We start from the raw sequence: 14626 nt of genomic DNA on the forward strand, positions 1-14626 counted from the left end.
CTAAGTGACTGACTGGTAGCTGGTAGTAGTAGTAGTAGTGTAGTATTACATCATAGGCTACGGTCAACTCTCTCTCTCTCTCTCTCTCTCTCTCTCTCTCTCTCTCTCTCTCTCTCTCTCTCTCTCTCTCTCTCTCTCTCTTACACCACATAACAGTCATGATAGTCCCTTCTCTTGGTAGTGACATGATGTAGAGATCTCTGTGCCATAATTATGGAGAGAGCGTGTTTATATTCCATAGACACGCATAGAAAGACGGCGCCATTTGCATCAGCTGATGAGGCCCAGACCGAGACCCAAACATTCTCTCCAGTGCGGTTCCTGCAGCCTGTGTGATGTGATTATTCATATTTTTGCCTACCTACACACCTGGCCGGCACTCCCACAGCGTGTATAGAGACTCAGGTGTGTCATGTAATTGTGGAGCACTTGTGGAGGTGAAAACAGTGATATACTGACTGTAACACACTTGTCTAGGGTACAGGCCACAGATAGACTCAGTAGCCATTCTTATCCTCACAGTCTAATATTACAAGATAATTTAACATGTGCATGTCTGTCTGTCTATACCAGGCCGCCAGATAATTTAACATGTGTGTCTGTCTGTCTGTCTGTCTGGCTGTCTGGCTGTCCACAGGTAGGCGGGTCGAACATGGCGTAACACCCTTCTATCATTTTATATATGAGAGTATGGGTTATATTAGGTAACAGGGAAGGATTGGGGTAAGGAATAGGATGGGAAACTTGTGATGGGTGATCCTGCTGATGAAAAGTCTGGCTTAATTTGAAAAGATGGGAGATTAAACCACTTTCTTATATACGGTGAAAGAAATGAATATCAGGTCTTGTTTGGTAGGGGTGTGTTGAAAGCTGTGGATGACTTGTAGGATGTATTGTGGGTAAATATTAATGCTTGTGTCACCTTACCTGCCTGTGATAATGTATAATACTTATCTACTTATTATTCAAGTTTGCAGAGTCGAATTTTAAGTATTTTAAGTAAAGGGACTGATGTGATGTGTCTGATACTTTTGTTAAGAAGAATTGCATGGCACTATCGCAATATTCACCATAGTTTTCTGTTATTTAAGCAATTTGACAGCATTAGTGTTTAATTAATAGTTAAGTGTTTAAACAATGTGTCTTAACCCCCATTAGGTCCATTGAAAGCCATATTTTGTGTGGTACCTAATATATTAATGGTGTGTGTTTGTGTGTGTTTGTGTGTGTGGAGCCCAGATGGTGACACTATTCTGCAATGAGTGGGTTTGGTAGTCCTTGATGTGGCCTGCGGGAGTACACGTTGGTGAGGAAAGCCATTTTGTCTGAAGTGGCAGGAAGTGTATCAGTGAACATTGTGGTGGCAAGGTCTCTCTCTCTCTCTCTCTCTCTCTCTCATATGAATAATATTTTGCTAATGATAGTCATGGATTAACAAAAACCTAACTTGACCTGACCTGACCTAACCTAACCTTGCTAACCTAACTTAACCTAACCTAACTTCATCTCTAACCTAACCTAGCCTAGCCTAACTTAACCTAACCTTGCTAACCTAACCTAACCTAACCTAGTCTAACTTAACCATGCTAACCTAACCTAACCTAAGCTAACCACACACCCTCCCCAGCAGGCATGTCACAGCAGGGGGCATCTGGCACTGGAAGGCGCCACACTTTTGGAATGTCAGCGAGTGGTTTAGAGGAGAGAGAGAGAGAGAGAGAGCAGTAGTGATGGTAGTAGTAGTAGAATCTATCATCTACTACTACTACTACTACTACTACCATGTGTGTGTGTATGTGTGTGCGTCTTGACTGAGCCTCCCCATGTGGGATTACCAGCTTGATATAGTGATAGACAGACAGACAGATTATTATTACTATATTATCAGCCATTAATTCAGATAGATTATTATTATTATTATTATTATTATTATTATTATTATTATTAGTTATTATTATTATTATTGTTATTATTATTATTATTATTATTATTATTATTATTATTATTATTATTATTATTATTATCAACCATTAATTCTCTCCTTATTTTCCAGGTTGAGTTTGTTCGGCAGCAAAATTAATACCTGTCACTGGGTTCAGATCTTCCAAGACACGCAGACACACACAGCAGCCCCTCCACCTCCTGGGTTCAGATCTTCCCAAGACACACAGACACACACAGCAGCTTCTCCACCTCCTCACAGCCCTCCACAGCCCCTGACAGCCTTCATACACCACCAGAACAGCAACACAGCTTCCACAGGCCTCTCAAACATCACAGGAGCCTCACAAACAGCCCCACACAGCACCACAAACCCATTAGACCCCCAGCCCATTACCTCACCCACTTCACAGCAACCCCCACCCACAGCTCCCAGAAATGAAGCCGAGGGAAGGGACTATATTTTGTTTCACCCAGCCCCCCACCAGAACCTACAGAGAGGGGGCTAGTGAAGACAGAATATAGTCTTTACTCTTCCTACAGTTTGAAGTTAATGTTTGGTATGGTAGGTAGTGGTGATGGTGGTAGTAGTAGTAGTAGTAGTAGTTGTAGTACTTATTTTCTTTATTATGAAATTTTTAGTATATATTTATTTTCTCCTTTTCTATCTTTTTCTTCTCAATATCTTCTCTCTCTCTTTGTCTGTTTTTCTTCTCTCTCTCTCTCTCTCTCTCTCTCTAATTGTAGTAATAGTAGTAGTAATTATTGTATATTTTTTAACACCAGCATAATAGCATTAGTAACACCAGTAGCAACACACACACAATTACGTACAGTATTAAATAAATTGTGATTCGGATTACTCTTGCAGGCCGGACAGCTTAGTGGCAGAGCTCCAGGTGGCCTTCGTCAGCTTGTTGGTGGCACAGGTGTGGGATGGCTGGGACCAGTGGAGGTGTGTGGAGGAGCATCTGTGCCAGGCAGAGGTGCTGCTGCTGGAGGGGCTGTAGTTGTGTGCAAAGCTCCTCTTGGTCCTACACTATATTTTTCGTCTTTCTATATATAAAGTTGTCTCTCTCTCTCTCTCTCTCTCTATTACGTTAACTTAACCCTTTCCTTCCCCACAGATCCCTGAAGACCTATTCATCAACATTGTAGTCCAACAACTTCCTTGCCTCTGCACTCAACGCTCTCTTCACCAACATCAAGGACAACTCCGCCAACCTGCCTTGGTCCTTAAGGCTCAGCACTTCAAGGACCACCTCTCTGCCAAGTTCGAGTGGGATCTGACACTTGGGGACGAGAGAGTACACGCTGGTGGTGGTTGACTTGGTGTGTGGGGTGATGGGGGGTATGGGGGTGTTCTGGGAAGGGGCATGTTTGTAATTGTGTGCTTGTGTGATTCTTTGTTTTATTTTTTCTTATTGTTTTTCTTGCCCATCTTTCTTCTTCTTCTTCCTCTGTGTGTGTTTTGTGAGAGAGAGAGAGAGAGAGAGAGAGAGAGAGAGAGAGAGAGAGAGAGAGAGTATAGGAATGGAATGGAGGAAGAGAAAGGAAGACGAGGAGAAAGGGAGAAAAGAATATGTAGTAGTAGTCTCTCTCTCTCTCTCTCTCTCTCTCTCTCTCTCTCTCTCTCTCTCTCTCTCTCTCTCTCTCTCTCTCACTCACAGCCCACAGCCCCACAGTATGTCCCCCACAGTATGTTGACTTACCCACAGTCACCAACCACAGCCCCCTCCACCAATATAGGCCTGCACCCCGCCCATTTTAACACTCACTGTCTCCTCAGGTTGTGCGTGTCTCCAGCACCCTGCAGTACGTACACACACACACACAGACAGACGGACATCATCAGAGGAAGAAAATGCTATGTTCTGTAAAAGTTTATGACATTAAGAAAATAAAGGGTTAAGATTCAATTATTTTTCTCTCTCCTTTCTGACTCAAAAAATAATTATTAAAAACTTTAAGTCAATATATCAAAATTTAATCCTTATAGAAAAGTTTAGAATGTTACAATAAGTAGTAATAATAAAATAACACAACAAAATATTAACTTGATAAGACAATAATAATAATAATAATAATAATAACAGACAAACCTGAATTTTACTTAAAGACAAAAAGGGAAGAGAGGAAGAGGATGATGAGGAGGAAAACACACAGGGAAGAGAGAGAGAGGATGATGATGAGGAGATGAGGAGGAAAAGACAGGGAAGAGAGAAAGATGATGATGAGGAGGAGGAGGTACATATGAATTAAAGGAAGATAGAAGTGAAGAGGATGACAGGGGAAGAATGAAGAAGTGAAGAGGATGATGGGAAGAATGAAAGAGAGGAAGAGGAGGAGGAGGAGGAACATAAAACAGTAAATTAAAAGAGGAAGACAGGAAGAAGAGACAAGACAACAAAGGAAGAAGAGGAAGAGGAAGAAGGAAAACAAAACAACAAAAAGACAGAAGGAAGAGGAAGAGAGGAAGAAGAGAAAGAGGAGAAGGAACAAGAAAAGAAAAGGACAAGAGAAAGAAGAGGAAGAAGAAAGAACACCAGAAAGAAAAGAAAGGGAAAGAGGAAGGAACACAAGAAAGAAAGAAAGAAAGAAAGAAGAGGAGGAGGAAGACCACAGAAAAGAATTAGATACAATGAAATAAGTTTAACAAAATTTTCACAATCCTCAACACCATTTCAATTACAACAGTTCATCTTTTACCAAACACCAAAAAAACACACACACCACTTCTGTATCTAATTAAAAAACACTGCTTATCTTTCACCTAAATATTCTACACACAATTTCTTTCATCACAAACACAACTTTATCCAATATTCTGCTGGTTTACCAAAATACAACAGTTTACCCTACACCAAATACCCAAAAATGCACACACCTTATCCCAAATACAGTTTTTCCTTTGCCAAACACCCTGAACACAACACAACACTGGCCAGCTTATCTGAAACACAATTTTAATTCTTAGCCGAACACCCTGAACACAACACAACACTGCCTAGCTTATTTGAATCTCCAATGGTTTCAATGCTAGTGTACATCAATTTCTCACCAGACTTGACTCAAAATGCAGAGGTCACAGTGAGGTCATGCTGGGTCACCTAACACACACACACACACACACACACACATAGGTCTAAACATGGAGTGTACGAACCTACAGAGATTGCTTAAAATCATTGGAATAAATAAAATAAGAAATTGAAATATGCAGAAAAATATATATACAAGTTTATTATGAATTATTGTGTGTGTAATGACTAGGCCTACTACTGCTACTACTGATGATGATGATCCTAATATGCCTAATTGCATGGAAAAAATAGTAGTAGTAGTAGTAGTAGTAGTAGTAGTAGTAGTAGTAGTGGTAGTGTATTGGTGGTGTTTGGTGGTGGTAGTAGTAGTAGTAGTAGTAGTAGTAGTAGTAGTAGTAGTAGTAGTAGTAGTAGTAGTAGTAGTAGTAGTAGTAGTAGTAGTAGTAGTAGTAGTAGTAGTAGCAGCAGCAATAATAATAATAATAATAATAATAATAATAATAATAATAATAATAATAATAATAATAATAATAATAATAATAATAATAATAGTAAAAAAACATGAATATTTTCTATGGATGGATATTTTGGTATGAATACTAATTATTATTATTATTATTATTATTATTATTATTATTATTATTATTATTATCATCATCATCATTATCATTAGAAGGCACCTGACCTCTCTCTCTCTCTCTCTCTCTCTCTCTCACAATACAAAATAAGTAAACATTTATTCCTCTAATTTTTTCAATGTAACCTTTATGCCCTTATAAGTTTCTATAAGTGAATAACTTAAGTATACACATCAACTTTCACTGCAATGAACTTAACACAAACTTTCACACTTATAATCTTGTCAAAAACACAATACTTTCAATTATAACTTAGAACTTGGCCAAACTTGAAAATAACATTAAAAACTTATCAGAAACACAACATTTTGACTCAGAACTTAAAAAAAAATTAGCCAAACTTTCCTTAATAAAAAATCTTCACAAAAACACAATATTTTAATTCAGAACTTAGTCAGAACTTGGCCAAACTTGAAAATAACATAAAAAACTTATCAGAAACAACATTTTGACTCAGAACTTAAAAAAAATTAGCCAAACTTTCCTAGACCAAAAATCTTCACAAAAACACAATATTTAAATTCAGAACTTAGAACTTGGCCAAACTTGAAAATGACCTTAAAAACTTATCAGAAACACAACATTTTGACTCAGATCTTAAAAAAAAATTAGCCAAACTTTCCTTAATAAAAAATCTTCACAAAAACACAATATTTAAATTCAGAACTTAGTCAGAACTTGGCCAAACTTGAAAATGACATAAAAAACTTATCAGAAACACAACCTTTTGACTCAGAACTTAAAAAAAATTAGCCAAACTTTCCTAGACCAAAAATCTTCACAAAAACACAATATTTTAATTCAGAACTTAGTCAGAACTTGGCCAGACTTGAAAATGACCTTAAAAACTTATCAGAAACACAACATTTTGACTCAGATCTTAAAAAAAAATTAGCCAAACTTTCCTTAATAAAAAATCTTCACAAAAACACAATATTTAAATTAAGAACTTAGTCAGAACTTGGCCAAACTTGAAAATGACATAAAAAACTTATCAGAAACACAACCTTTTGACTCAGAACTTAAAAAAAATTAGCCAAACTTTCCTAGACCAAAAATCTTCACAAAAACACAATATTTTAATTCAGAACTTAGTCAGAACTTGGCCAGACTTGAAAATGACCTTAAAAACTTATCAGAAACACAACATTTTGACTCAGAACTTAAAAAAAATTAGCCAAACTTTCCTTAATAAAAAAATCTTCACAAAAACACAATATTTAAATTCAGAACTTAGTCAGAACTTGGCCAAACTTGAAAATAACATAAAAAACTTATCAGAAACACAACCTTTTGACTCAGATCTTAAAAAAAAAATAGCCAAACTTTCCTTAAAAAATCTTCACAAAAACACAATATTTAAATTCAGAACTTAGTCAGAACTTGGCCAAACTTGAAAATAACATAAAAAACTTATCAGAAACACAACATTTTGACTCAGAACTTAAAAAAAATTAGCCAAACTTTCCTTAATAAAAAAATCTTCACAAAAACACAATATTTAAATTCAGAACTTAGTCAGAACTTGGCCAAACTTGAAAATAACATAAAAAACTTATCAGAAACACAACCTTTTGACTCAGATCTTAAAAAAAAAATAGCCAAACTTTCCTTAAAAAATCTTCACAAAAACACAATATTTAAATTCAGAACTTAGTCAGAACTTGGCCAAACTTGAAAATAACATAAAAAACTTATCAGAAACACAACATTTTGACTCAGAACTTAAAAAAAATTAGCCAAACTTTCCTAGACCAAAAAATCTTCACAAAAACACAATATTTAAATTCAGAACTTAGTCAGAACTTGGCCAAACTTGAAAATAACATAAAAAACTTATCAGAAACACATTTTGACTCAGAACTTAAAAAAAATTAGCCAAACTTTCCTTAATAAAAAATCTTCACAAAAACACAATATTTTAATTCAGAACTTAGTCAGAACTTGGCCAGACTTGAAAATGACCTTAAAAACTTATCAGAAACACAACATTTTCACTCAGAACTTCAAAAAAAAAAAATTAGCCAAACTTTCCTAGACTAAAAATCTTCACAAAAATGCATTTAAATTCAGAACTTAGTCAGAACTCAGCCAAACTTGAAAATGACCAAAAACTTATCAGAAACACAACATTTCCCATTACACTTAGTCAGAACTTAAAAATAACAGTAACAGTAGTAATTCCAACCAATCATGTGTCACATCTAAGTCATGGTGACCAATCAGATACAAGCACCAAGTTGTCAACCAATCAGCTGCCTCAAAGGGTGATCTGGGCAGCCAGTCATGTTTCTCACACACACATACTACAATTATTATCTCTCTCTCTCTCTCTCTCTCTCTCTCTCTCTCTCTCTCTCTCTCTCTCTCTCTCTCTCTCTCTCTCTCAAATATCAAATCTACTTTTAATAGCCTAGAGCTTAATGTCATTTTCTCAATGGCATAAGTCTGTCTGTCTGTCTGTCTGTCTGTCTGTCTGTCTGTCTGACTGACTGACTGACTGACTGACTGACTGCCTGACTGACACACACACACACCTTTCTTGACTTAGAGAACTGACAAAAAAAAAAAAAATTCTTAACTTCCTTTACAATTAAAATAAATAAACTAAATAAATAAAACATAAAAAACCACATTCTTTGGGCTATTTTTTGGGCAACCTAATCTTTGGGCTATTTTTTTTAGCTACTGGGCTATCTCTTATGGCAGGCTACATTTGGGCTACTTCTTGGGCTATTTCTGCCGCTGGGTTGGGGCAGAGAAGTTAGGAGACTCTCAGATCGCCTCAGTATGGTCCTGGCCAGTTACATGGTCAGGTCAAGGGTGTGGGAGAGGTCATGTGATCTTATCTGCAGGAGAGAGGGAGTGAGAGAGAGAGAGAGAGAGAGAGAGAGAGAGAGAGAGAGAGAGAGAGAGAGAGAGAGAGAGAGAGAGAGAGAGAGAGAGAGAGAGAGAGAGAGAGAGAGAGAGAGAGAGAGAGAGAGAGAGAGAGAGAGAGAGAGAGAGAGAGAGAGAGAGAGAGAGAAATCTTCCTTTTTATCTCAATATTTTCAATTTGATTATTTTTAAACATTATTATTATTATTATTACAAACCTTTCTTCTGTGTCTGCATCTGCTTGGCTGTGCTGGTGGTGGTGGTGGTGGTAGTCGCTGTCCTCACAAGGGGGGCTGTGGTGATGGTGGTGGTGGTGGTAGAGAGAGAGGAAAGATTATATTAGAAATGAGTAATAATAATAATAATAATAATAATAATAATAATAATAATAATAATAATAATAATAATAATAATAATAATGATAACAAAAATAGACACAACCCACCAAACTTACTTAAATTCTGAATATAAATGACTAGAGAATTAGGCATAGACTGTTCTGGGCTGTGCAGTGCTGTGTCCAGCCTTGGCACTGCTGCGTGAGGGTGTGTGGAGGCCCGTGGTGGGTGTGGCTGGCTGCGGCAAGGCTGTGGTGACCTGAACTGCAGCGAGGAGGAAGAGGAAGAGCACTGTTTCCCTCTCCTGTGACCCCTGACCTCACTCCCGGCCTCCCCAGCCCTTGTTTCCAGCTGTCCGCGCTCCTAGAGTCACACAGGGGTTTGGTAACACTGGGATCACTGTTGCCAGAGTCACATGAGAGGTCTAAAGCCTGTAGTGGCTTCCGTTTTGTGTGTGTGTGTGCGTTTGTGTGTCAGTGTCGCGCCTTCCTCTTGTCCTTCTCGTTCTCCGAGTTATTTTTCTCCTTCCCTGTTCCGAGATTTTCATCTTGTTTAATGGTGAAGTCTTGTCTAAGTCTCGATACACTGGTAAATATTGCTGGAGGACACAGATGCACCCCCTATAGCAGTAGCCGCAGTAATAGTAGCAGTAGTAGCAGCAGAAGTAGCAGCAGAAGTTATGAGTCTTGTTTTAAAATGATCCTTCGAATTGATGGTTCCTCTTTCTGTCCGTTTCTCAATCTTGTGCCTTGTGTGTGGTCGTCCTGCTTCCCTCACAGCATCCACAGGGTGTGGTGATGCTGTGGCTTGCTGTTCAGTCCTCACTAGTCCCTGGGTCCCTGCTGTGTGCCACTGTGTGCTGTCATCTCCCCCAGTGCTGTTTATGACAGGTGATGCAAAGGCTAAGCTTAATATTTCATCCTGTGCTGTGTGCTGTGGTGTTCTGAGGGTGTCTGGGGAGTCCGTGATGCTGTGCTGTCCCCCTGGCTGCTGTGGGATGCTGTGCGTTGGCTCTATGGCGTTTGGCGCTGTGTCTATGTGTGTCAGTTCGTGTGTCTGTTCATTCTGGTTAACCATTTTGCTGTGTGCTGTTTCTGGCCACTGTGGGAAGGATTGGTGTGCTGTGTTCTGGCATCCAATGCTGTAGGAGGCTGTGATGCACTGTGGGAGGCTGTCAAAGGCTGTGGGAGGGCTGAGAAGACTGTGTGAAGTCAACTGGGTCCAGGCTTGCGTTTTGACTTAATCTCAAGCTGTGATGCAACTCTGGGCACGCACTGTCGGCATTCATGGGGTGTGTGGGGTGCATGGGGTGCAACAGCCTCCCCCAGGGTGTCCACGGGGTGGCATGGAGGGGCGTCCGGGGTGTGGGGTTGGGGGAGAAGCAGGGGTACCACTGTCTGAACCCCAAGTCTTCAAAAATTCCCTTTGATTTGATTTTGAGACATGACAGCTGTTTGGGGTGTGTTCCTGCCTCTCCCCAGGGGTGTGTGGGGCCTGGGGTGTGGGGAGGGTGTCTGGGGTGAAGGGGTGATGCTTCCCATACCTTGACCTGTGAGGGAGAGAGAGAGAGAGTGTGTGGCTTGACCTGTGAGAGAGAGAGAGAGAGAGAGAGAGAGAGAGAGAGAGAGAGAGAGAGAGAGAGAGAGAGAGAGAGAGAGAGAGAGAGAGAGAGAGAGAGAGAGAGAGAGAGAGAGAGAGAGAGAGAGAGAGAGAGAGAGAGAGAGAGAGAGAGAGAGAGAGAGAGAGAGCAGGGATATTAGAGGGAAAATTAAGCCTCACTAATCTGGGAGAGCTGAGTGATTTATATCTTGTTAAGTGAGGGGATTCAACACATATTTATAAGGATCAAGGGGTTAAGAGAAAGAAAGGTGAAATATATTGAAATGTTTCTTCATTGCAGCCTCTCCCAGTCCATCCCAGCCTCTCCCAGTACATCTCAGCCTATCTAAATTCATCCCAACCTATCCTAACCCTTTCCAATTCATCTCAGCCACTCCTCTCCAGCATCTAGCCCCTCCCAGCTCCTCCCAGTTCTCCCCAGCATCTCCCAGCCCCAAACATACCCGCCAGGCCTGCAGGGAAGATTGCCAAAGTCACAAAGGCCATGAATACGTTGAACAGCTGAGGGAAGGCAGACTTGAAGGTGTGCCACTAAGGAGTCCTCGGCTTCCTTCTGTCGTTCTTTGAGGATTTTTTTCACCTGTTGTGCATCGCGTCGTGGTAATGGAATAAGTGCTGTGGGAGGAAGTGACGGTGAGTGTGTGTGCGTGCGTGTGTGTATGTGAGAGTGAGTGAGAGCCTTATGATGTGATTCAAAGCATAAAATAATTATAATAATAATAATAATAATAATAATAATAATAATAATAATAATAATAATAATAATAATAATAATAATAAAGTAGGTAAAAGGTTCATTAATTAATTATGTGTCTTTTTCTTGGTGTATTTTAAGGATTTTGGGTGTGTTTGGGTGTGTTTTGAGGTGTGATGTTGATGGTGGACTTAAAGGTGCTGCTGATGTTCTGTGGGTGAAGGAGGAGGTCAGGAGGAGGAGGAGGAGGAGGAGGAGGAGGAGGAGGAGGAGGAGGAGGAGGAGGAGGAGGAGGAGGAGGAGGAGGAGGAGGAGGAGGAACAGCTAATTTTGTTCCCCTCAATACTGTCTTTCTACCTTCTTCCTCCTCCTCCCCCAAAATATACCCGAATCTTCCCTTTTCTCCTCCTCCTCCTCCTACTCTTCCTCGTCCTCCTCCTCCTCCTCGTGCTCCTATTTCCTATTGACATATTGTTAAAATTATCACGACTCTCTCTCTCTCTCTCTCTCTCTCTCATACACACACACACACACACACACACAAAGAATTATGGGTATATTTATCGATTTTGGACTCTCATATATAGAGGGGAGGAGGAGGAGGAGGAGGAGGAGGAGGAGGAGGAGGAGGAGGAGGAGGAGGAGGAGGAGGAGGAGAGAGAGAGAGAGAGAGAGAGAGAGAGAGAGAGAGAGAGAGAGAGAGAGAGAGAGAGAGAGAGAGAGAGAGAGAGAGAGAGAGAGAGAGAGAGAGAGAGAGAGTGATAATAAACTTAGTGCATGTTTGTGAAATATTAAAGACAGGAGGAGAAGGAAGAGGAGGAGGAGATTACAATTTATCCGGCTACTACTACTACTACTACTACTACTACTACTACTACTACTACTACTACTTTCACTTAAATGGTTCTTTTCTTAATTTTCTTTTCCACTTTCACTTTTCCCACTTTCTTTTAAAAATTTTTCCTTTCTTTTAAAATTTTGTTTTTTTAACCACATTTCTTTTTTTTTCTCTTTTTCTTTCATTTACACGCACAAACACAGAGAGAGAGAGAGAGAGAGAGAGAGAGAGAGAGAGAGAGAGAGAGAGAGAGAGAGAGAGAGAGAGAGAGAGAACACACACAAAAAAAATTCCAATTTATTATTGATTTATTCTTAAAGCAAAATGAAAATTCTTAAGGAAAACGAAGAGAAAGAATGAAAACAAATAAACAAACAAATAAACAAACAAACAAACAATGAAGAAAAAAATGAAATATATTTTTTTAATATATAATTATTATGCAACTGTGTGTGTAATAATAATAATAATAATAATAATAATAATAATAATAAACGGTTTATTCTTTAGGCAGTCAACAAACTGAAAATGTACATGTGTGTGTGTCTGTGTGTGTGTGTGTGTGTGTGTGTGTGTGTGTGTGTGTTTACTGAAGGCTAACAATAACAAGGGCATAGTTTTCCTATGTGAAATTTGGTGGTGGTGGTGGTGGTGGTCAGCAAGTCACAAAAGGGCAAGGCATCTCACTTTCACTTCAGGAGGTTAGGTTAGGTTAGGTTAGTAGAGGAGAGAGAACAGTAGTTTAGTAAAGGAGAGAGGAAAAATAGGTGAAAGGCTGTCAATGTTGCAAAAGTTAATGAAGAAAAAGTTGATGGGGGACGTCAAAGACTTAGGGTCAATACCAGAAGACCAGTCCGACTTTCACTTGAGGAGATGAGTGATGTTACTGTTGTTAGGAAGGTTATAATACTTGGTGCAGTATCTTTGTATAAAGCTTGTATGTACCCTTGTATGATATGTATTCAGTTTTGTATGTATATGTTAGTACACATGTGGTCCTGAAGGATGTATAGACCTGTAAGTGTTTTCTGCCTGTCCCACACATAAAGTTTAACAGCAGCAGCAGTAACAGCAGACCCTCTAACTGCTCACATCAACATTTCCTCTCCCATACAATACACCTCACACCTTCCACAACACCTTAACTCAGTCCTCCCTTGCCTGCTAACTCCACAACTACAACCACTACCACAAACACTACCCTGTACATACCACACCACAATCCCTGATGCTTTAGGTTCCAATACCCACATCCATACATCCAAACACCTTGACAGAGACTATTGCCAACATTGCACCAATTTTGCATCAGTGTCTGTTCATAATGGGACTGTACCTCTGTATATATGATAACTTGCCATCAACGAATCCCTCCCTCCCTCCCTGGACCACTGATGGACCACAAACTAGGCCTATATTCTGAAAGACTCCTGTGCTGCACCTCCACTACTTTTCAAAGGCTCTACTTGAAGTTGCATGAGACTTTAACAATGTTTTTAAGGTTCTAGTGACAGATTAACAAGATTTCTACATTATTAACAGGAGAAACACTCTTGAGAACCTAGCTAATCATCTCTGTGGGCTTTGAAAATAGTCATGGTGAATCTACCGGGGTTTTCAAGACTGTTTTTATTACTTTTAGTGAGAGATTAACAAGATTTTACATCAACAACAAGAGAAACACTTGACAACTTAGCTAATCATCTTTGTGCCCTTGGAAAATAGTCATGGTGAGAGAGAGAGAGAGAGAGAGAGAGAGAGAGAGAGAGAGAGAGAGAGAGAGAGAGAGAGAGAGAGAGAGAGAGAGAGAGAGAGAGAGAGAGAAAGTGGTTCAGAATACTGGCCCCAAATGTTATTATTGTAACTACCAGCAGATATAAACAATGCTCTCTGTTGCTCAGCCCACAACTAACTGCCCTGCCTGTCTGCCTATCAATATCTAATCCTTTCCTAGCTCTTTTAATATGATTTCTCAGGTGGCCCATTGCTGCCTCTGCTCACTTCTCACTCTAAGAAACACCTTTATTATGAACAATGGTAGATGAATGAATGTGTGTGTGTGAGTGTGTGTGTGTGTGTGTTTTGTGGTCACCTGAGCTTCATTATTTAACAGTCTGCTGCGTGTCAATGCTAACTAGAGGCTTATAGTGTGTGTGTGTGTGTGTGTGTGTGTGTGTGTTAGGACACTGTACACAGTCAGTACTAGTGGTGGGCTTGGCTTGATGACATTTCATCTGGCTTGTGTTTGAACAGTCCAGTAAGGAGAGCTACTTCTGGTAGTTCACTAAAATATCTACCTTCACTCTCACTATGATATCTATCACTCTTCATTCCCACCCTCACTAATACTTGTCACTCTTCACCCTCACCCTTACTCGTTCACTCTTACTATCACTATAATTATCTATCACCCTCACTAACAGCATCATATTTCTCTCCTTTTAGTGTCAATATCAAGCATGCTTATTTCATTAAACATTAAATCTTTTGAAAGTAAGGTTTAGTGTCAGAAAAACACTTACATTTCTCTTCCTTTGAGTGTCACAGTGTTTTTATATACATGACAGCAAAAACCACACTGAAAACTTATTGGCATTGTTTTCATAATACAAAGGTGTAGTGTGTTTATCAGTGAA

At 39.5% G+C, this 14626-nt stretch overlaps 1 protein-coding gene across 2 annotated transcripts in view; it reads right to left on the reverse strand.

Annotated features, from left to right (window-relative positions):
- Positions 1-3912: 3912 nt before the first annotated feature.
- Positions 3913-14626, reverse strand: part of LOC135101670 (uncharacterized) — a 44968-nt gene continuing 34254 nt past the window's right edge. For both annotated transcript variants that reach the window (XM_064005992.1, XM_064005991.1), the window contains exons 7-9: positions 8955-10387; positions 8719-8793; positions 3913-8472 (exon numbers count right to left, since the gene is read on the reverse strand). In XM_064005992.1, the coding sequence (XP_063862062.1) occupies positions 10123-10387 (265 nt within the window). In that variant the 3' untranslated portion in view covers positions 3913-8472; positions 8719-8793; positions 8955-10122. The remainder of the gene's footprint in view (positions 8473-8718; positions 8794-8954; positions 10388-14626) is intronic.

This window comes from Scylla paramamosain, chromosome 6 (assembly GCF_035594125.1).
Source record: "Scylla paramamosain isolate STU-SP2022 chromosome 6, ASM3559412v1, whole genome shotgun sequence".
Lineage (NCBI taxonomy): Eukaryota > Metazoa > Arthropoda > Malacostraca > Decapoda > Portunidae > Scylla > Scylla paramamosain.